At 49.0% G+C, this 23,718-nt stretch overlaps 1 protein-coding gene across 1 annotated transcript in view; it reads right to left on the reverse strand.

Annotated features, from left to right (window-relative positions):
- Nucleotides 1–1,172: 1,172 nt before the first annotated feature.
- Nucleotides 1,173–23,718, reverse strand: part of Emilin2 (elastin microfibril interfacer 2) — a 57,012-nt gene continuing 34,466 nt past the window's right edge. The window contains exons 4-8 of the mRNA XM_021217560.1: nt 19,093–21,006; nt 5,212–5,580; nt 4,842–4,874; nt 4,151–4,279; nt 1,173–2,097 (exon numbers count right to left, since the gene is read on the reverse strand). Coding sequence (XP_021073219.1) covers nt 1,760–2,097; nt 4,151–4,279; nt 4,842–4,874; nt 5,212–5,580; nt 19,093–21,006 — 2,783 coding nt within the window. The 3' untranslated portion in view covers nt 1,173–1,759. The remainder of the gene's footprint in view (nt 2,098–4,150; nt 4,280–4,841; nt 4,875–5,211; nt 5,581–19,092; nt 21,007–23,718) is intronic.

The raw sequence follows: 23,718 nt of genomic DNA on the forward strand, positions 1-23,718 counted from the left end.
GGCTGTCTCTGTTTTTCATTTCCAGAAAAAGACTGGGGCTCCCATTTTAAACCCTTCTCCTGCATGGGCTGGAGTCCGGTTTGCATCCCATTTTGTCTTCCAGCGAACACATGCCTGCTGCTGTAACTCGGCTCACTCCACCTTGCTTGTTGGATAGAGAGAGCTAAGTGCACCTCTGCCAATAAAGAAGTCACACACACTGGATGATCAAGGTCTGTTGGATGCTCGAGAGACCTGTCTAGGAGTGGGGAACGCAGTGGCCGTGCATCTCCTGTCAGGCCCCCGCCTTCCAGCCACTGAACACTTGGCCACTTTGGCACTGAATATGGTCTTCAAAGAAGAGCGAAGGAAATGGACAAAAACATTCGTGTGAGCCAGCCAGGCTTTCCTAACAGTACTGCTGCTCAGGGTTTTCCATGAGTCATTTCTCAGACAGCAAAGGGCACTCTGATCCTGACAGCCAACTCCCCAGCAGTGGAAACCGTGCAGCCCCGGACCCTCCTTCCTAGTATCCCATAATAACTTTTTTCAGACAGTCCTTGAAACACAATGTATTTTTACTGCATTAGCCTCTTCTGCCAACTGGATTAGGAGCAAGGTAAGGCTATTGAAACTGGTTTCCCTGTCTGCACCTTCCACTGGGGACCTAGGGGCGTTGCCTTTCACTCCAGGTGCTCGATGACAGACCTGGGTGCCTAGACCTTCGTGCTGCTGTTGGGAAAGTGTTGTGCCAGGCCTCCCAGACCCAAATGTGCCTGCCTTCTCAAGTGATCTCAGTTTCCAGTCAGCCCTCCATTTTATATTGGGCCCCTTGTTGCTTAGGAACCCGAGTTCTTAGTGCTATCTTTGCCAGTGAGCTGTGCAGTGGAGCAACAAGAAGTCAGCCTCATTAGTCTGCAACCAGCTCACTTCCCCTGACAGAGGCCCTCATCAGCTACAGGGCCACGGTAGGCCCTGACCTTCAAGGACATCTGGACTTGGTTTTCCAGCCAAAATCAAACCCCAGATGTCCAAAGCCTGGTAGCTGGCAGGTATGGGAGGTTTTACATAACGATTGGGGTTAATTTACACAGGATTACTTTTTACAGCCATAGAAAGTGCTCTAGTTTGTCCCACCCCCCCTGTCCCCAGTAACTCCCAATCCATAAGGCACCAAATAGAGAAAAGGAACATAGTGATTCTGACATCTTTATTGATGCTCCCTGTCTTTGCACTTATATTGTACATGTCATTTAAGGAGCCCGGCAAGTTTCATAAATAATGTCTCTTACATCCACCTTGGTAGCAGGGCCCAGACGGTAACAGCAACCAAGTGTGGAACAGCCCATGTTAAAACTCTCTGGGTCCAGGCCACATCAGCACTTCAGTGTTTAAATCTTCTACATGCAGTGTAGAGAGGCGCATCCGCTACAGTGTCTTCCAGCTACATCAGGCCCAGGCCAGTCAGGGAACAGCACCAAGTAGGTTTGACCCAGGAACATCGAGCAGAGCTGGCTTGTAGGCGGCACAGGAGAAGCCAGCTTCCAGCCAAGGGGACTTAATGAGTCTTTTGGTTGTCCAGTTATAGTGACAGAATTAACCATGTGTCACTTCCACAGCTGTCTGGAAACAGGGATGGCAGTCTCTATGGGGAGGTAAGGCCTTTATCCTGGGGGCAGGCAGAGTGTGTGCAGCAAGCTAGATCAGTGCTCCAGTTACATAAACCGAATATATTAAAGCTTTGCAGGTTTTTACAGCCTTTCTTCCCTTCCTGGTCTCCCTAGAGGTGAGAAAGGAAAGGGTACAAGAAAACTCCACTGAAAGTGGAGTACATTTCATCAAAGTCTGTGTGAGCCAGTCTGCCCCCAGTCACCACAACGTTGACTCCGTCTCCCGCCTTCAAGTGCACAATGAGGTGGAAGGCCCCCGGGCCCCCACAGGTGTGCACGGCCCCAGGGGGACGATGGTATTCCAGGAACTCTCTCCTGTACCCAGCCGTGTGCAGCTGGGCAATACTGGCGTTGGAGACAGACAGGACAGCTTCCACATAAGCATCTCTCTCGGGCGTGAGGGTGGCTGTGATCAAGTAGCGCCCATCGTATGGTGCGGTGAAGATCCCTACGAAGAACCAGACACAGGTGAGCTGATCTGGTGTCTTCGATGCCCAGGCCCTGGCTACAGACTACCTTGGACCCATCTCACACAAGGCCACTTTCCATTGCCTCCGATTGCCCCTGGGGTTTAGCACCCATGGACTTGGACAGGTCGGGATGCTTAGTCACCAGACCTGTAGAAGGAAGGCTGACTTGAGAGTGTGCCACCTGCCCCATCTGTTTCCCCAGAATGAAGATTAACCCCACCCCACCCCACCCCCAGGGTCAGGGGCATTCTACCATGTACATAACAGCCCCAGTGTGGCCTCTCACACATGCAAACCACAGACTTGGGCCACTCAGTTCATTTCAGAGCCAACTTTCCTGGGCTTGTAACATCCAAAGAGTAAGAGCTCCAATACCCCAGGACTAGGAGTAATTCTTGCCTAAATTTACAACAGTCTAGGAAACAGAAGCCAGCCACGGCCCTGCTGGGACGGCAGCCAATTCGACCAACATTCCTGGTCTGCCCTGTATGTGGCATGTGTGCCCTGGAGACTTGGGACCAAGGCCCAGCCCCTACCATGTTAAATACCACCTTCCTAAATCCCTGAGACGGCAGATGAAAACAAAGCTTGCCCCACCCATTCCACTTTAGGAGGCCGTGCTAACCCTCCTCATCTAAAAGAATCAGCCTCTTGGGTGTAGGTCATATTCACTTGTAGCCAGAAGCCCCACTATCTTCTAACCCCAGGGCCCATATGACCTGGGAGGCAATGGGAGTGTCTAGAGATGGACCACCCATAACATCCATCCCAGGAGTGGGTAGGAGTATCAGGCCTTCACACTAAACATCCCGAAATTAGGGTCCTGAAACAACAAAAAGACCCATTTAAGAGTCTAGCCTTCAAGTGTGCCTGGGTCCACCCTGCCCCTTCCATGCTTACTATTTAAATAGTATCCTGATTATAACTCCTGGAATCTTGTTCAGGACCCAGTGTACTGAGCCAAGCTTCTGTTCGTCGCCTGTCTAACGGGGGGCAAGCCTAGCTCAAGGGCCTCCTGGAATTTCCTTGATAGAACCAGCCTGCTCATGAAGATCACCAGCCAGTGTGAGTGGACAAGGGGGTCCCTACAACCAATATAGCCGAAGGGAAAGAGTCCCCTCACTCCCAGTCAAAACCCCCAACTCTGGCACAAAACCTTGAAGCATGGATTAGAAAGGTTGTTTGGAACAAAGCTTGGCGGTCTGGGATACCTGGCTGCTTGCTCGGGGGTCTGCCAATGACTTCATCAGAACCAGTGTGACTTAATCAGAGGGGAACCAGGCTTGGAATGGTGGAAGGAATGGCTAAAAATGACCAAGAAGATGACCAGAACCCTCCCCCTCCCTGTGAAGGCCATGTCTGCATGAGAGCAATGACTGCTAAAGGCAAGGAGACTGGGCAAGGCTAGAGCTCCCATGAGCCTCAGAGGGTTGCCACATGGTCCAGACAGGGAATTGCCCTTTAAGTGGTAGGAAAAACTCATGTGTGACTATCAGGAGATGGTCTGGGACCAGGTGAGACACTACAAGCCAGAGGAAGGGAAAGATGGCTGTGCTGTTGGAGCTCATAGCAGCTTCTACCCGTCTCCAGGATTCCTTAGAATAGGCATGGGTGTTACAGGCGTCTTCTAAAGTCCACTGTTTAATTCTGTCTCGGTGGGTGAGGCCCCACACACTAGCCTCAGTCCCTTCTGGAGAGGACACAGTCCCTTTTTTTGGCTCATCACAAAAACAAAATTCTGAAGGGAGTCTGCCTCTGAATATTCATAGAGAAAGCATGCTTGATGACCGCTAGGGGGCGGATGGAGGAAAGGGGCTGGGGTGTGACGGGTCATAGCTGGCAAAAATAAAAAAAAAAATTTTTTTTAGCAACCATTAAAAATTGAGCAGCAGTTCTAAAAGTGGAGTAAGGCCATGGACTGCCCTCCCACGCTGCAGCCCAAGAACTGGAAGTCTGGTGGCAATCCACTGCCCAGCTTAGGTTCTCCCCAGCCTCCGTGGAGCAAGACAGAATTCCACTGTAGATACTCACCAGTGTTGGGGTTGTATACATCCCCGTCGTTCACCAGCACCTTATTAAAGAGGACAACACCTCCATCACTGGGAAAAGGCTTCTGGGTAAGACCGGCTGAAAAGGACACCAGAGCGGGCAGCGGCACCCCTAGGGCAGAGAGAGGCAAGAGCAGGTGGGCGTGCCTGGCTTCTGAAAGTGTGGACGGACCCTGGGTACAAGCTATGCCGCCTGCTGGAAGTCCAGAGACTCCCTTTGTCAGACCAAGGGCTAGTACAGAGAAACTGGACATGTGTGTGAGACTCCAACACTGCATAAAAGCCTCAAAGGGATTGTCTGCAGTGTGTACATGTGTGTGCGCGCGCGCACACACACTTCCCCCCCCCCNCCCCCCCCCAATCAGGAGCTGATGCTTGGCCCATAGAGAATCATTTAGGGAGCTGCTTGCTTGTAAGCCAGCAAAACTCATCAGGACCACACAGGGCACAGCCCACCCAGCCTCCCCTTGAAAAACACGAACGATGTAGGAGGGAGAATTCCTGCCTCGGAGTCTCTCTAGAGGTTCCGTCCACAGAGGCCAGGACCAGGGTGTCTGCTGGGTGTGGCAGGGCCTGGGCTCCAGGCTGTCTACCCATGCCAGCAATCCTGAGGGAGAAGACAGGAAATGCAGGGCTGAGACCACCAAGGAGAGCAGGGTTCTGCGTAGACGTACCTGGGGTGGCTACAGGAGGTGACTTGGGGTAGCCTGAAACAAAGAGAGTGGAATGTCAAATCCTGCCCAGGTATTTTTCAGACCTCTTTGTCCCTTCCAGGATGGCTGTAGTCCCCGACAACTCTGGCTATGTTAACCTTACTATTGTCACCCTCCCCCGGGGAAATGACACTTTTAAATACTTTTGTTTTTGGGTGCTCCTGATACCCACATGTCAGATAATCAAAGAGAGGCTCTGAACTCTCAAGCCCTTTGGCAGCTACCTTCCTGAACTTTGTCCCCTAAAGGTGGAACTCTGGGACCACAGAACACACCAACATGCAAGGCTAGAACAGTCTGCCATCATTTGTCATCTGCAGGGCAGACATACCTGGTGCACCAGCATAGCCTTCCGAGCTATGAATGGGCCCCTGCCCCATCTGGCCATCCACTCCTCGAGGCAGGCCCCTTCCGGACACGCCCATCCTGCCAGGAGGCCCCGCCTCTCCAGTCTCCATGATGACTCCACTAGAGCCAGGCAAGAAGGGCGACCCTGTGCGACCAGGCCAGACAGGCAAAGGTGGTGGCTGCAGGGGCCTCTGGGGCAATACTGGCCGCTGGCCTGTTTGTGGTGGTCCTGCAGGGTCTTCTGGCAGTGGGGTCAGCCGGGGTGGTTCAGTGGGGGCCTCCTCTGAAGGTCTGGTGGATTCTAGTGGAGTCTTCCCAGACGGTCCCTCAGTTGCTTCTGAGGGTTCCTCTGCTAGAAGTGAGAAAGAAAACAAGGTTCAAATGTCTCCAGGTCCCCTGTGCAAGGCTTCCATGACCTTTGATCAATGTCACTTGGTCGACTACAAAAGGCTGTGCCTGTGTAGCTTGAGGCGCTGTCTCCAATGGGACGTAAACAGTGCTACAGCCTGGGACAGCTTGCCTGGCATCTTCTGAAGGAACTCTAGCCAAGCTGCCTCTGACTACCCACGGAGAGCTGGGAAGACAGCCCGGGCCACCTCGAGGTAGATGACAACACTCCAAAACAGTGTGATTCTGGCTCCAGCACCACGTGTCCTTTTGGTGCATACTCACGTCATGGCTGAGTCACATTACCACGAGGCTAATGCCACCACTACTACAACCTCTAAAGCAAGCCAGCCTGGCCTCACTGCTGGCTCGTGAAGGGCTGTTGTGAAGACCCCTTGTCTTCCCCATCAAGTGTCAAGAACCTTGGTTGCCCCTCCAGTTGGCACAGACCCCAAAGAAACACCATCATCCCCCCACACTTTCAGATCACCAGTGGAGGAACCTCTTGCTTCAGTGTCTCCGCCTGTCTGAGGTGGCCGCCACAATGACTCAGCCAAGAGCTGCCACCCCTTCCTTCCTCTGACTACATTCCTGGAACTAGCATTCTAAAAAGCCCTTGCTACGTGCTCACGAGACATCTGAAAACATACTGCTTGCGAATGCAAAGAGCACCTTCTCCTTTCATTAGTCAGGTGCCTCATATGTCCCAGGACATAGAGCTGGACGGTGTGAGGTGCCATTAGCCACTGCATTTTGGCCCACTGCTTTAAAGTTCTATAAAATATATATTGCACATGAAATACATGTTCCCCTTCCACGCAGACAACCAGAACATCCCCCAGCCTTTTTCTGATCAGTTTTCATGAGAAGAAGATCCACGGGAAAGAATTCTAGTCGTCTCCATGTCAGTTCTCCTAAGGGTAACATCTGGATAACCCCAATGTGGGTGCAGGCAGTAAGCAGATGTGATGGAATGAGCAAGGCAGGAGGGTCACCGGTTCTAGGCCAGCCTATGCATGTGTTCCACAGAAACGAGGGAGGGAACCATGAAAAAAAAAAAAATGAGCTGAGGGAATTTCACAGGACAAAGGTTAAAGGTTCTCCTGGAATGTGGGGAAAACAGAGATGGAAAGCCCTGTGCCTGCAGGCACGTCCAGAGAAAGACCAGCCCGGGAAGTTCCAGAAGAAAATGTGCTAATTTTTTAAACACAGAACTGAAAAGTGCTTGGATAAGTTTTATAATATAGAAGGTTATGTTGAGGGGCTGATACACCAGTTAAAAAATCTGGTTTTCTACGGCCTATAAACCCAAACCTCACCTCCTCTGCCATCCGGTTCCTGCTCCAGCGCTGGTGCCAAGCTTTCCCCTGAGTCTCCCTGACTCGGCTTTACTGTGCTGTGTCTACCCCCGAAACCACCCATCCAGCACCCATGCCTGCCAGTCTGGTTCAAACACCACCTCCTCTGGGAAGCCCTCTGGGATCTACCCAAAGGGGCTTGAGCAATCTTGCTTCTGAAGCATGAAGCAATTTGGACCCTATGTGATTTCATCTGTCTCCCATCTACAGCTGGAGGGCGGGCCCACCTTCGCCATCTCTGGTCCCCAGGACTTAGCATAGGGCCTAGCACGGGACACTGAGACAGAAGCTGTGATGGTTATGATTCAGCCAGGATACCAGGAACCCTAATTCTACCCCCAAACCATGGCCACTCTAGGGATCTACTTGTACTGCTTCAGTGCACAGAACTGTGATAATTCTAAGTCATTTCCCTCAACACCAGGCTTATCAAAAAAGTGAGAACTTAAAAATCCCGTTTGAACAAAGAAGTCAGGGCTCCAGGAGTGAGCAGAGCTGCATGCAGTCAAGCTAGACCACAGTGAAGAGGCTGGGCCTGACTCAGCTTGGAGCCCAGGCCCAGCCTCTCCCTGCTCAGCTTGGGCTCCACCCAGTGTCACATGGTGTTTCCACAGATTACTTATTACCAAGTCCTAACAAAGCAGAGCAGCACTCGGTTCAGTCTAGCGAGAGAATTCCCCCGAACATACACATCTCTCATCCAGAAAGTAAATCTCACACCTGAGGAGTGAATGAGCACCAGGCCCAGCTACCCCTGGGGGTGGGGGTGGAGGGGGAGATGGGCACAAGGAAGAGGGAGGAGTGAGTGAGGAGGAGGAAAAAGGAGGAGGAAGAAGAGGAGAGGAGAGAAGAAGAGAGAATGAGGAAGAGAAGAATAAGGAGGAGGAGGAAGAAGAGAGGAAAGAAGAGGAGAGAGAAAGGAGGAAGAGAAGAGAGGAGGAAGGAGAAGGAGGAGGGAGGAGGGGGGAGGAGGAGGGAGGAGGAGGAGGAGGTTGTTTCACTCCCTGGATGACCCTGCCCCATCTTCCAAAGCTCTGATTAAGTTTCACTGTGGCATCTCATACCTATAATCCCAGTACTTGGGAAGCTGAGGCAGGAGGATTGCTATGAGTGTGAGGCCAGTATGAGTCATAATGACCTCCAAGTCAGCTGGGGATACAGAAGAAAACTATCTCAAAATAAGGAGAGTAGGGGAGCCAATTAAAAGCCAGTGTCAACTTCACTAAAACAAGACTCCTTGCAAAGGCTGGAGTACCTCAGTGGATGCCTCCATCTGAGCTGACCCCCTCCAGCCACCCACAGGAGTTCGGCTTTTAACTTGCTGTCTCAGTACCCTAGGGGTAGAGGGGCTCAGTTCCTGGCAGGAGGATGCCATCTATTTCCCTGGCAGCTAGATGGTGCCTAGTCACAGAAAGACTACACGAAGGCAACCCTCATGGTTACTGTTAAAGTCTGCCTTCCGGTCCAGGTCTGGCTGTGGGAAGCCAGGGAAACCTAATTCTCAGACTCAGCACTGCCCCCTCCTGTCCCCCAGGCGAAAGTCAACCTGGCGCTGACAGGTGCTGGCTGTAGCAAAGGCAGGAATGCCAAGTGAGGTCCAGCAGAAGACTAGTGGAATACCCGTTTTCCTTGTGTCTAGCATTTGCTCAAGAACAGGGGGCAGAGGAGGGCAGGTGCAGAGAGAGTGTTAGCGTTTTGTCTAAGCTCCGCCCCATAGTTACCTGGCAATAGACAGGTATGCCCGACTCACTATAAAAGAGGCTGCTCAACCCCCTCTGCTCCCTCTTGCTTCCTTGCTCCCACTCTGTCATCTCGTCCCTTCTCCCCTCCCCATTCCCTTCCGCCCTCTCTTTCCACATGCTCATGGCCTTCCTCTGCTTCTCTAATTTCAACTCCCCTCCCCATGCCCTGAATAAACTCTCTTCTATTCTATACTATACTGTTGTATGGCTGGTCCCTCAGGGGGAAAGGATGCCTCGGCATGGGCCCTCAGAGGCGCCCCCTTCCCCCACACCTGACTACACCTCCACCACACATATTCCGCCTCTCCCTTTATCTTTTTATAAAACACAACAGAGAGAGAGAGAGAGAGAGAGAGAGAGAGAGAGAGAGAGAGAGAGAGAGAGAGAGAAACAGAAAGACAGAGAATCAGAGGGGGGGACTAACTGGGGAGATGAACCCCTGAATAAGGTGCCTGCCATGCATGCATGATCACCTGAGTTCAGCACTGGGCTCCAAAGCACTAGTGCCAGTTACTGACCCTCTCTGTAGGAGGGTAAAGAGGTTCCAGCAAGACAGGAGGCTTAGTCATGAAGTAGCAACTGGTAAGCATGTGAAAGACCCGTCAGATCTCACAGGCAATCGCACGATCTGAACTGTTCCCTTGACAGCACGGAAAGGGGAAATGCACCCAGTGGAAGGAAGGGCCCTGCCCTGCCCATACTGCTCATGGAGGACACCGCAGGGACCTTCTTCAAGAACCGAGAGCCTGTGGCCACTCTGGTCAAAAGCAGTCAGATGTGAAGACAGTGAAACCCATGGAATAGAACAGAAGTCAAAACTGGTGCAAGGGTCTAGTTCCTGCTTGGTCCAAACCAGTTGAAAACAGGAGTACCAGTACATCTGTATCACATGCGTCACTATCTGTGGTGACATCAGAATTGAAGCTTTTTGTGCTTTTTGTCCCATGGTGGCAGGGAGAGGACGAGAAGGGACGGGGTGGGATTAGTCTCACTTGAATTTCCTAGAAGATAAATCCACAGTTAATCCCTATACTTACATGAATCAGCTATGAAGGGAGACACATCAATGGCTGGCATTGGCTGTGGGTGTGGCTCTGTGGTACAGTGCTCACTGAGTACTCCCCATGGCAGCTAGTGAAAAGCTTTAAGACAACAGAGCCCGTATGTAGGCTCACTCGCGTTCCTCGCCTTGGTTAGTGCAGTGGTCTCAGTGTTGGTAGTTTACCTGTCCCGCCTCATTCTGGACGCCTCTTGTCCTTTGTGTCTCTGCCTGTCCTGCTACTTGTGACTCAATTTCCTTCCATCCCTAGGACCGATCTGGAAGTAGCTTTTTATTTTAGCAACCAATTCCCAGGGCTCATCTCACCTCTGCTGAGTAAATCTCCTGGACGATCCATGTCTTCAGAGTTACACAGGGCACACACATGTGACCGTGTGGAAGGTTCTGGACTAGGACACCTCTGTTTAAATTCAGATTTTTTTTTTTTTTTTTTTTTTGGTTTTTGGAGACAGGGTTTCTCTGTATAGCCCTGGCTGTCCTGGAACTTACTCTGTAGACCAGGCTGGCCTTGAACTCAGAAATCTGCCTGCCTCTGCCTCCCAAATGCTGGGAATAAAGGCGTGCACCACCTCTGCCTGGCCCTCACATTTTTGTCTGTTTTGTTTTAACATTATTGCTGTTTAACGTGTGAGTGTGAGTGTGTGTGTATCCTGAAAACTGAACTCCAGCCTCTCTCTAAGAGCTGTGCATGCTCTTAATTGCTGAGCCATCTTTCCAGACACAAAATACAAAATGCTGATGAGTAAAGGCTGCTATTGACAGCAACTAGGGTATAAGAAACACCAGATGCCCCAGGGAAGAACCAACTGCCTGACGTGCATTTTCCTTTGGGCTTTCTTGTGAGTCCACAGAATTATGATAGTGCATCACTGTCCCTTGGACCCAAGCTGCTCCCAAACTCAGTGGATTCCAAGCTCGTGGCCAAAGCCATCAGGATGCAGCCGACAGGCCCCAGCCCCAGCCAGACTGCATGGCTCAGTACTCCACTAGTCCGCGCTTTTTCCCTGTTACAGTTTACCATAGGAAACCTGATAAAAATAGGAGCCTTAGGTCTGTGGCAGAGCAGAACTCCAAGAGGAAGGATTCCCAAGATATGACCAAGAGCCACAGCAGAGGATGTTGAAAGGCTGTCTGTGGTTGCATCAAGGCAGGGCTGTGTCCCTTCTTGGAAGCATGACAAGAGACTTCCCGACCACAGCAACTTCTCTCTTTCCCAACCCCAGCACCTCTCCTCTCACAAGTTAGAGGGGAAACGGTGGTTCCTGACAGACTCCTCGTCAGCTCCTCCTCATACATGAGATTGGTTGATCTTGCAAAAGAGTCTCTGCTGCTATTTGAGCTACAGATTAAGGTCCCTGGCAGGAAGGCAGATTCCACCCTTTGTTCTTATCTGGGAGGGTTAATGCTGGGCACGGAACATGCTCAAGGGCGTGAGGGTGAGTAACCATAGCTTGAGGAAGATGGAGTGAATAACAAGAAAAAGAAGGTGCGAAGATGTGTTAAATTCACTTAAAGGACCAACAGTGGCCCCTCCACGTGGGAAAATAAAAGCCAGGAACATGGGGACCCAGGATTACACCCCACCTAGAAGGTTGTAGAGGGAACCTTTTGTGCAATGTATGGAAGCTTCACCACTCAATAAAAATGCCTATGGCCAGTGAGCTGAGGCAGGATTAGAAGTTGGGACACCCAGCACTGAGAGAGGGGATTCTGGAAAATAGTTAGGCTCAGGAGATTTGCCCTGAACTCCGAGATGCATGAAACTGAGGAGATAGTAACCAGCCATGTGGCACTCTTAGAGTAAACTGGATTATTGAGATGTGAGCTAGTCAGGGAACAGAGCCAATGCTATTGGTCTAAGCATTTATTCATAATCAATGCTCAGAGTCATTATTTCATGAACAAAGAGGCCAGGCAGAAAAACTCGAGGTTACAGACAGTCCTAACTACAGAAGCTCTTAGTGCACTAAGAACAAGGGGCTTGAAAAACTCCCAATGTATTCATAAGAAACACACTTGTAGTTAAGAAGGGGTGCCAAGATATGAAGGTGTGGGTTTTGGCAGGAGACTTGTAGGCCCCTAATGTGGGAAAGAAGGGAAGGGGAAGGGGGTGACATCACTCTGCAGCTCTCTGCAGTTCTCCCTAGAAGGGATTGACCCATCCCAGGCCTCCACTCTCCTCCCGGTAATAGCAGGGGAGTGGAGTGGGGGCACACTGCAGGATGGAAAGGGGAGACAAGCTCAGCGGGGAGCAGATTCTACACCCATTGGGTTGAGAGTGAATTAAAACAGCCTGGGGGGGGGCGGGTTCACTGATTACCACCTGCTGCCCCCCAACTAACTCACAAAGCACCATTGTGACTGTTATTTCCAATGCAGAGACAGAGAAGGGAGGTAGGTAGGTGTTCAGGGTGTAAACAACCCATCCATGCCACAGAGTTTCAGTACGGATGAACTGGGATGAAGAACTGGGACTTCAAGGCTGGGGAAAACCACCATCTCCCGGTTGTTTCTCATAGTACTTCCAATCCCCTATCCTAGCCACATAGTGTGGCACAACCAGATGCTGACCCTCTTTTCCCATGCGGCCTCTCACCTTCTGTCTCACTGAAACACACTTAGTTTTACAACAGAACAAATCTGTTCCTGTCCCAGAGCCTTCTGTCACATTATTCTCTCTGCCCGGACCATTTCCCTGCTAAATGAATTCTTGCTTCCCGTTATTTATCTATTGTGTTTTATCTTTCCTCAAGGTACTGATTGCTAACTAAAGTCAGACCTTCACCACCATGGCTGGTCTTCTTTTCCTCTAGAGTGTCAGATCCATGATGGCTGAGACAGGACAAAGCTTAGGAGAGATCCGCTAAATAATCTGCCGAACCAGGTGTGGCGATGCCTGTGACCTAGGAACTCAGGAGGTTGAGGTAGAACCATTACCACGAGTTCAAGGCCAGACTGGGATCTAGGTAAGAGACTAAATGAATGAAACATGAATGAATGAATGAATGAATGAATGAATGAATGAATGAACGAACGAATAAATGGAAATGGAAAGAGTCAGGAGAGCAGCAGGCAAGAGCAATGAAATACCATAGTGATTACCTGCCATCCCAGGGAAATCTCAAGATCAAGTCATTCTAAGTAAGAATAGTTATTATTATTATTATTATTATTATTATTAGTTGTTCATCTTTCAGAAATTGTATACCCATCAGAGTCTCAGAAGACTAGCAGAGCCTACCCTGTGCAAGCCCCTGACCCAGGACCAATGGAAAATAACTACCACAGAGATTGGGGTAGGAGATTACACAGCAAAATACAACTCCCATTCACACCAAAGCCTTCCCCCAAATGCCCTCTATGTCCTGCCTTTGATTTCCACCCACTCCTCAGTCATCGATTCACATTCTTCTAGAAGTCTCTCTCCTTCTCTCACCTCGCACCTCGCCGCTCACCCTGCCATTTCTCTCAACTATGCTCAGTGATTAATTTCTTCAGCCTGAAGGCTCAGCCCTGTGCCTCCCTCCTTTGAGAAGCCCCCAGGGGGTTCTAGTGAGGGGAACAGCCGATTTTTGTGGCCCTTTTTGTTTGGCGCTCCGCCAGACTTTTGTATTCACATTTGCTACATACTAGGCCCCCATCTCCTATGTACAGGGGCGCACAGAGAGCTTGCGAGTCCACAGGCCCACTGTGCTTGAATACCTGCTCCTCCGTTGACGACAGACTGTGTTCTGCCCCCCACAGACCCGAGGATGCTTTCCGAGGAGGAATAACACTTGTGGTCTCTGCACCCCTCAGAGAGTCTCACGCGCAGTTATAGTCGGTGCTTAGCAAATACTCTGTTGTCTTTTAACTGGTTGACACGTGACTTCAGTCTTAGCAGCAGGATCACTCCAGATTCCAGGTCTCCTGGGCCTGTTGGCGCTGGAAGTCGGAGTGATACCACTCACTAATTTTTGGCCCCTCTCCATCACAAGTTCTCCCAAGCCCACGTGGTCTGCATTCACAGCATGACCCCAATCTGAATGCTGGTACATGGAAACCACTTTGTCTCCAGACCTACCCATCTCTAACTCCACATACAAGAGCCTCAGAATGGACACAGATTCCCACGCTGTCCAGCACTGCCAATTAAATGGAAATATCTGGCTGCACCTATTATTGTAAAACACAGTCCAGACAGCATTTTGACCACAAGGGACAATTACCCTGTGAACACATGGGACTCATGACCTTAACTCTACATTCCAGAGATACTGGGGCTGAGAGATCTGAGGTGGAGGCTGTGTACTACAGATAGCTAAGCCTGGGCACAGTAGCCAGTTCACAGCCGTGCTTAGCCCTAGTAACTCTTTATCTACAAAATGAGCGCCATGCTCTAGGACAAAGTCCAGAGCAAAGCTACCTGACTACCATGAAGTCTCCCCACATCTCATGAGGTTCCAGGACCTGGACGTGGCCCTCCCTCCCCATAGCTGTTCCTCAGTGAGGGCCTAGTCAGGAAGGCTCAGTTGTGTGGCACCAGCCCGGTGTCACCCTGGTAGAAAAGATGATAGGCCTGAGAGGGAGGATAAGAGAAGAGAGAGCAAGGAGAGGGGACACTGGGAAATGGCTTTCTCGGCACACGGCTGGTGTTCCATACTTGCTCATAAAAGTCTGCATTCAACTCTGGGAGACACAAAATGCTGAATGCCGGTGTGGCAACACAATGATGCTTCCCCCTCCCACCCCAGATCCACCTCCCACCCCAGATCTCCCTATCAGCTCTGGAACTCAGTATACATTTCCCTCTTGAAAACGCTGCCATCCATGTGGGGGGTGACTGTGGGCTTACATGAGAGCAGCCCTAAAGGGCTCGGACCATGCTGGTACACAGAAGGTGTTTTATAAACATGACTTCTGTGCTGGCTGATTTTATGTCAACTTCACACAAGCTGAAGTTATCTGTGAGGAGAGGATCGCAGTGATGAAAATGCCTTGGCAGTCTACAGCAAGCCCACAGCCAACATAAGCTTAAGCGGAGAGAAACTCAAAGCAATTCCACTAAAGTCGGCAACGAGACAAGGTTGTCCACTCTTTCCATGCCTATTCAATATAGATCTTGAACTCTTAACTGAACACTAAAGCTTAGGAAGAGCAGGAAGCAATAAGGAGGAGATCAAGGGGATACAAACTGGAAAGTAAGAAGTCAATATATCTTTATTTGCAGAGGATATGATGGTATATGTAAGCTGCACCAAAAACCCCACCAGAGACCTCCTACAGCTGATAAACACTTTCAGCAAAGTAGCCAGATATAAGATTAATTCACTCAAATGGCTAGCCCTCCTACATACAAATGACAAACAGACTGAGAAATCAGAGAAACAACACCTTTCACAATAACCTTAAATAATATGAAATCTCTTGAGGTAACTCTAACCAAGCAAGTGAAAGACCTGTATGATAAAATATTTTTTTAAGAGTTTGAGGAAAGAAACTGAAGAAGGTAGCAGAAGATGGAAAGATTTCCCCTTGCTCACAGATTGGTAGGGTTGACATAGTAAAAATGGAACATTTTACTAAAAGCAATCTACAGAGTCAATGCAATGCCTGTCAACACAATTCTTCACAGACCTTGAAAGGACAGTTCTCAACTTCATAGGAAACGCAAAATACCTAGGATTGCTGAAACAATCCTAACAATAAAAGATCTGGCTAGAGGTACGTCCACTCATGGTCTCAAGTTATTCTACAAAGCTATAGTAATGGAAACAGCACAGTACTGGCATGAAAATAGAGACATTGATCAATGGGATTGAACACTCGGACATAAGCCCACATACCTGTGGACACCTTAGTTTTGAGTAAGAGGCCAGAAATACACATTGTAAAAAGAGACAGCATCTTCAGCAAATGGTGCTGTGCAAACTGGATGTCATACCTGTTGAGGTTTTTGTCTTGTATTGTCTATTGTGATGCTAAGGGTAGGACCCCAAGACCTAGAGTCTGCACATAGCCCCTGGGTCCCTGCCCCCGACTTAATGCTCATTGGTGAATAAAGAGGCCAACAGCCAAGAGCTAGGAAGAAGAGATATAGGTGGGGTTGTGGCTTCGAGGCTTGGAGGAGGAGGACCACAAGGAGGAAAGGAAGGAGGAGAAGCCACCAAGGAATAGAACATGCAGGAGAGGAGAAAGGAGAGCTGCCATGGGTTAACTGAGCCATAAAAACATGGCCATGTGGGCTGGCCAATTGGAGCTAAGAGCAACCCAGATAAAACACAGTAAGTAATCACTTGGGATATCGATAGGAAGGTAGGTTCTACCAGCATGGAGGGTGGGCAGCTGCCCAGCTTACGCCATCGCATACGCCATCGTAAAAATAGAAAGGCTGCGTGTGTCTTTCACCTGAGAACAGAGATGGTCTGAGGTGGGGAAGAAGCCCCAGGCTGAGATGTTTTAATATTTACAACACACCTCCCCATCTACCCATCCCCCCACCCCACCCCCGGAGGCCACCAGGAGAACAAATCCTCCAAAACAACTGAGCGAAGCTCACGTGACCCCAGAGACTGAAGCAGCAGTCACAGCACCTACACAAAACCCCATTCCAAGTGGATGAAAGACCACACCATCAAGCCAGGTATGCCGAACCAGAGAGGAGAGAAAGTGTGTGGGTGGGTGGGTGGGGGGATAGCCTTGAACCCACTGGCTCAGGAACTACTTTCTGAACAGAACACCATTAGCACAAGCACAAAGACCAATGATGAGTTAAGTGGGGCCTCGTGAGACTGAAAAGCTCCTGTCAGACAATGGACACTGTCACTTGCACAAAGCAGCAGCCTAGAGAATGGGAGACGTTTTTACCAGCTCTCCTTCTGACAGAGGGCTCATATTCAAACTATATAAAGGGCTCAAGAGGCTGGGTATCCAAAAACCAAATGACCCACGTGGGCAGAGGTGGGTCCATCAAATCCCGGCAGAGCTCATATAAACTCAGAGGTCTGCACCACGTCCCCTACATACAAGCCATAGCTTTCCGTTTGCCACCTTGGCAGGACTCCTGAATGTGTGAATGCGTGCGCCTCTTGATTCTTGTACCCTCTCTTGGCTTCGTTCATGTTTCTGTCCGTTTGCCTTGTCCAACTTTGATATGATGGTTTTTATTTTATCTTATTTTATGTTGTTATGAGTTTGTTGTTATCGCTTAGAAGCCAATGAGACACAAGAGAAGGAGTGGCTCCAGATAAGGGTGTGGGGAACTGGGAGGAGTAAGGAGAAGGGAAACTATTCAGATTACACTGTATGAGAAAAGAATCTACGTTTGGTAAAAAAGGGAGGGAATGCCTCCATAAGACTGGGTTGTAGGCAGGCCTGTAACTACTTTTTAAATTAGTTATGGGGGAGGGCCCAGTCCATTGAACGGGGGACTATCCTTGGGCTGGTGGTCCTGGGTCAGCCTTAAGCGAGCAGGCTGAGCACAGCACCTTTCCATGGCCTCTGCATCAGCTCCTGCCTCCAGGTTCCTGCCCTGTTTGGCTTCCTGTCCTGATCCCCTTCAATGATAATAATGGAAGTGTCGGCCAAATAAACCGTCTCCTCCCCAAGTTGCTTTGGTCGAGGTGTTTTATCAGAGCAATGGTAACACTAACTAGGACAACTCCCCCTCTGGCCTCCAATTAGAAAGGCCAACCTGTTACTGAGCCCGTGGAAAGTTGAAGATCAGAGGAAAGTGTCCTTAACCTTCAAGGATTATGTGTTTGGTTTAAAGTAAAACTAATATGTGAAATCTATCACTTAGTCACTCAACAAACGTCTGCCAGTTGGCTGTGCTGCAGTAAACACTGCTTTTAGCACTACAGCTGAGCTTCCCACGTCTCAACAGTTACGGCCCCCAAACTGCCTTTGGCTGCTCTCCTGTCTGTATCTATGCACATACTATGGTGTCACTCTATGTGCCATGGCCAAACTGGAGTTTTGGAAATGGAAATGATAGTGACAAACACCATAACAACACAATCAAAATGTGACGCTGGAAGAAAAGTAGGTTGGTGCAGAGGGGGTTCTCCCAGCACACGCACGGGCAACACTGCCTGAGTCTCTACCCCAAACTCTGCCCATCACCCATCCCCAGCATGTAGCATAGAGCAATTCCTTGCTAGCCGTCTGTGGTAAATTAGATTTGCCTTTTCTGTTTTCAATGTGCTGTAAACTGACACTTTTATAAGGCACAGATCATGCACTTGGATGCTGCCATGAAGTCATATTGTCTTAGAAGTTCCTTGTGCATGTGTATATGCATGTGCCTGCGTGCATGTGTGCACATTCCTATATGTGTGTACACACATGTGTATATGTATGAGAGTGTGTGCACGTGTATATGGACATGTGTATGCCATGTACTTGCATGTGTATGTGTACAAGTGTGTTCAAGTGTGCATGCGATTGTGTGCATATGTCTGCATGTGTGTGCAGGTGAGTGTGTGCATGCAAGTGTGTGCACATGTATACATACATAGATATGTGTGTATGTGTGCCTGAGTGCCAATGTGTGCATGTGAGTATGTGCATATGAGTGTGTGCATATATATGTATGTACATGTAAATGTATCTGAGTGTGTGCATGTATGTGCTTGTAATGTACATCTGTGCATGTGTGTTTGTACATATGCATGTGTGTGAACATTTATGTGTGCATACATATGTGCATGCGAGTGTGTATATGTGTATGCATGTGTGTGCTTGTGAGTATATACATGTGCATACATGCATATGTGTGCACATGCATTTCTTTTGAGACAGGATCTCATGTAACCTATTTTGACCTTGAAGCCCTGAACTTCTTTTTTTTTTTAAAGATTTATTTATTTATTATATGTAAGTACACTGTAGCTGTCTTCAGACACTCCAGAAGAGGGCATCAGATCTTGTTAAGGATGGTTGTGAGCCACCATGTGGTTGCTGGGATTTGAACTCTGCACCTTTGGAAGAGCAGTCGGGTGCTCTTACCCGCTGAGCCATCTCACCAGCCCGAAGCCCTGAACTTCTAATCTTCCACCTTCACCTCTGAAGTTCTAAACATGAGCCACACCTTCCTTGAGCTGGGGCCAGGAACTGAACTTGAGCCTCGTGCATGTTAGGCAAGCATTCTACCAGTTGAGCCACATCTACAACCTGGACTGTGTCCTCGCTGTAGGCTTGTTGCTATTACTGATCTATGAATCAGACTTGGGAAGCACTGATATAGTTTAATGAATTCCAAAACCATCTAAAACCACAACTCAGCTGCATGCTGCAAATATCTACAACAGAATAAGGCTCTCAATCAATCTACTTACTTGCTGATGGCTGAAACTTGACCAGATCTTGCAGGTCGGTAGAAATCTGGAAAACGTGGCTATAGAATTGCTGCACAGAATTCTTGAGGCCAGAGATGTCTCTGGAGTGTGATTTGAGCGTCCCATTCATCTGCCGGATGCAGTTCCACAAGCTGCCCACATGCTTGCCGAGCCCCTCCTTGATCCTCTGCAGACTCCCTGAGATGGTATCCAACCTTCTGCATGTCTGCTCCAACTGGAACACCCTGCCCTCAATCGCAGACACCCCACTCTGAACCCCGTGAGCGCTCTCCTTACATGTGTCCAGCTCAGCCAACATTTGGTTCTGCAGCCTCTGCCAGCGCTCCTCCAGCTGACCACAGCATGGAGCCACGGAGGTCCCAGGGGACGGGACAGTCCCCACTGTCCTCTCTTGCTCCCCTGTCTTAGTAAACCCACTTGCTTCCACGCTGTCACCTACTCGGCTGTCCCTCACTCCGTTCTGCAAGTAAGTCCCCGTACATTCCGAGTGGTTTAGTTGAGAATGGAGGGCATTGACGTCCTCTTGGAGTTTCTGGATGCTGTGACTCGTTTCTTGGAACCGCCTGTGCATCGTATCATTGAGGGATTCCAAAAGGCTCAGGCTGACATGCGTGAGGTCCTCTCCACTAGACAAAGCTCCATCTATCCCGTGGGGCAAGTTCTGCAGGCAGAAGTCCTCAACCACTTGAACTTTGTCCTTCAGGCGGCTCAGCTCCATTAGGACCTGCTCATTCTCTGCCCCTGGCTGCTCTGGCAAGGCTGGGCCCATGGGTGTCAACTCCACGTCTGAGCTGTTGACCGCTTGCAGAACGATTCCCAGACGGTCTTCCAGGGAGTGGATCTTCTGATTGAGAAGCTTCCTCAAGTCGTCCACTTCGCCATTGATGGCCCCCCGTAGGGTCTCCTCAATGTAAAAGCAATGTTCTTCTGCATTCTTCTCCGTCACATTGATCCTTGCGTCGAGCTCAGTCCATCTCGCATCAAAGTCTGCGCCTGGCTCTGGAACGGAGAGGCTGTCGAATTCATTGTCCAGCCGTCCATTCAGCATCCTGGTGGCCTCGGCAACTCTCTCGATTTTCTGGTCTAGAGCCTTGATCTGTGGGCCAAAATCGCCATTCTTTTGACCATCACAGCAGCTTGGTTGGGCTACAGGATCCTGCAGCTGGGCTCTGAGGTCAGCTATGTCTTTTTTCAGGCTCGTCTCCTTCTCCCCAATCAGCTCTATCACCCCGAGGTAGCTGCTGCCATAGTCATCACACTGCTGCTGGAGCCCCACCAACTTGTACTCGCAAGTATTCTTCAGGTCAGCCAGCTTTCGGTCCATGCCTTCCATGAGCTCCTCCCTCAGGGCATCTATCTTGCTATCCACGTAGGCTTGGTACAGCTCATTGGTTGTCATGGTGACCGTGGGGCCCTGAGCCGCCTCCTGCAGCTGCTTGAGCTGCCCTTCATAGCCCTTCACCTTCCCATCCAGCTCTTCTAGCTTGTCGCTCTTCGTCTTCAGTGTGTCTTTGACCTCAGCCAACTCAGACTTGATGTCCTTCATGCCAGATTCCTTGCTGGTGAGGATTCCAGGAAGCTGGCTTGGCTCTGCGTCCCCTGCGAGAGGGCTGTCAGGTGTTGGCTGTGGGTGCAGGGGACCGAGCCAGGAGTCTGGCTCTTTTCTGCCATCATCTTGAATGGTGTGTTTGAGGTTCTCCTTCAGGCCTGCCACGGTGGACTGGAGATCCATCACCATCCTGGTGAGTCGGACGACCTTCTCCTCCAGCACCTGGACTTTGGTTTGCTGAAGTTCCGGAGGACCTTGCTTTGCATCTGCAACCTGACCTGGTTCCGCTGCATTCGTTGGGGACAATGTTTTCTTAGGCTGAGAGACTTGGCTTGGATCCGTATCTGAAAGAAAGAAAGAGATGGACATGGATGACCAGTTCCTACCTACCTGAAGCTAGTTTCTACAAGGTGCCTGCAGGAGATACTGAAGCCTACCGTGACAGCACCACTGCAAGGAGTTCTGTGGGAGAAAATGAGTTTGGGGGTCAAGCAGACCTCTGTGCTGTTCTGGTTCTGCTACTTACAAGTAAACTAGCTTCTGTAAGCTACACGGCCCTCCTTGACAAAGATGGGCACCCTTGCCTGGGTTGTTCAGAGTGTACATGTGACACAAGATAATCGGTGATGTCCTTCATCCTGACAGCATCTTATCATATCATGTCATGTCATATATCACATATCATATCATGTCTTATCACATCACATATTATGTCATATATCATATCATATCAATGTCATATCACGTCAAATATCAAATCACATCACATCATGTTATGTTGGATCATATTATATATCATATCACATATCATATCACATCATATCATATCACATCATATCATATCACATCATATATCATATCACATTATATCATGTCATATCATATCATGTCATATATCACATCTTATCGTATCATAGGAACACATCATTCCCAGTGAACTGTAGATACCCCACTAACTGACTGCTGGCTATAAAATGCCACAAAGTACTTTAGAGAGCTCAAACTTCTGAGCAATAAAATGCATACATAAGGTTGTCATAAAAAAAAACCCTCCAGAAATGTTCTTTTGCTTTGCTTAGCATTCTTATTATGCCAAGAGTCTTGTTTGGCCTTGTTATGAAGATAGCAGATGCTAACTGCAAAGGTGATGTCTAAATCCCAGGTTCAATCCCAGTTCAAGAAGAGGTAGAGCGCTGGGCGTGGTGGCGCACACCTTTAATCCCAGCACTCGGGAGGCAGAGGCAGGTGGAGGCAGGCGGATTTCTGAGTTCGAGGCCAGCCTGGTCTACAAAGTGAGTTCCAGGACAGCCAGGACTACAAAAAGAAACCCTGTCTCGAAAAACCAAAAGAAGAAGAAGAAGAAGAAGAAGAAGAAGAAGAAGAAGAAGAAGAAGAAGAAGAAGAAGAAGAAGAAGAAGAAGAAGAAGAAGAAGAAGAAGAAGAAGAAGAAGAAGAAGAAGAAGAAGAAGAAGAAGTAGTAGTAGTAGTGGTGGAGGGTGTGAAAAAGAGTTAGAAGCATTCAAACATTTGATTTCTAATAATCTTATTTCAAGAAAAAGAACTCAGGGAAACAATCCAACAGACAGACAGATAATAATCACAGTAATGAGTGGAATTACATCGATAAAGATAAAGCACTAAATTAAACAAGAAATAAAGAAAGAAGATACAGGAATTAAAGTGACTGATAAAGAGGAAGAAACTAAGCCGTCACACCCTGAATGGCAGTGGATTGGAGGGAGGAGCTCTGGACGAGGCTCCCTTAGCCAGCCTGGCAACCAGAGGAAATGCAAGGGGAAGGAAAAAGCCAAGCACCACAGTCACCGTCACTTACAGTGCACGTGGGCCACAGATCTAGGATGCCACCAGCATCTTCTCTTGGCTCTCACACAAGGTTGTAACAGCAAGCAGCTTTTCTTTGTAAAGTGAACTAACCAAGAAAATAAGACCCAGAACCAAATAGCCAAACTCCTAAGCAAGTACAGTATAAAGAACACACTGGAATTTTTATTCTATCTTAAAATACTTGAAAAAATGGCTGGGCAGTGGTGGCAGACACTTTTAATCCAGGGAGGCAGAGGCAGGTAGATCTGTGAGTTTTGAGACCAGCCTGGTCTACAAAGCAAGTTCTAAGACAGCCAGGGCTACAGAGAAACCCTGTCTCAAACAAACAAACAAAACAAAACAAAGTAATCAAAGATAAATAAAACCTTATTTTGAACAAAGACCGGGGATGAGGGCTGCAGGGACCACTGGGTATGGTGGCGCACACTTTTAATCCCAGTGTTCAAGAGGCTGAAGCAGGCAGATACAGACAAAGACCAGCCCTATAGCATATGGAGCGACTTAGATTTGGTAACAGCAGTGTGTCAAAACCCACAGGAAAATTGAGCAATGTCTTAAAGATTCTGAGGAAAAAATATGTGCCCTGCAAATACACACACACACACACACACACACACACACACACACACTACATACATACAAAACAAAAGCTCATCTCCTACATAATCTTTTCATGACTGTACTAGGGGGCTGAGACATAGAGCTCAGTGGTAGAGTGTTTGCCTTATAAGCACAAAGCCCTGGGTTTTAGTTCCAAAACCTCATGAACCAGATGTGGTGGCTCACACCTGTGAACGCTTGGGAGACAGACACAAGAGGTTCAGAAGTTCAAGGTTATTCTTAGCTACATAGCAAGTCTGAGGCTGGCCTGAGCTACAGGAGACCTTATCTCAAAGGGAAAAGAGAAAGAAACGAAAGAGCAGCAGTCGCAGGCTGCACTCAAGCCAGGCAAAAGAATGAACTGAGGAGACAGATCCAACTAAGAGAAGAAGGTTTACACCCCAGGGCGATAGGTGGAGGATGACTAATTATGGATGACTGAGATGATAGATGGAGGATGTTACGGATGACTGAGATGATAGATGGAGGATGACTAGTTATGGGTGACTGAGAGGATAGACGGAGGATGACTAGTTACAGATGACTGAGATGATAGATGGAGGATGACTAGTTATGGATGACTGAGATGATAGATGGAGGATGACTAGTTA

Source organism: Mus pahari, chromosome 18, assembly GCF_900095145.1.
Source record: "Mus pahari chromosome 18, PAHARI_EIJ_v1.1, whole genome shotgun sequence".
Taxonomy (NCBI): domain Eukaryota; kingdom Metazoa; phylum Chordata; class Mammalia; order Rodentia; family Muridae; genus Mus; species Mus pahari.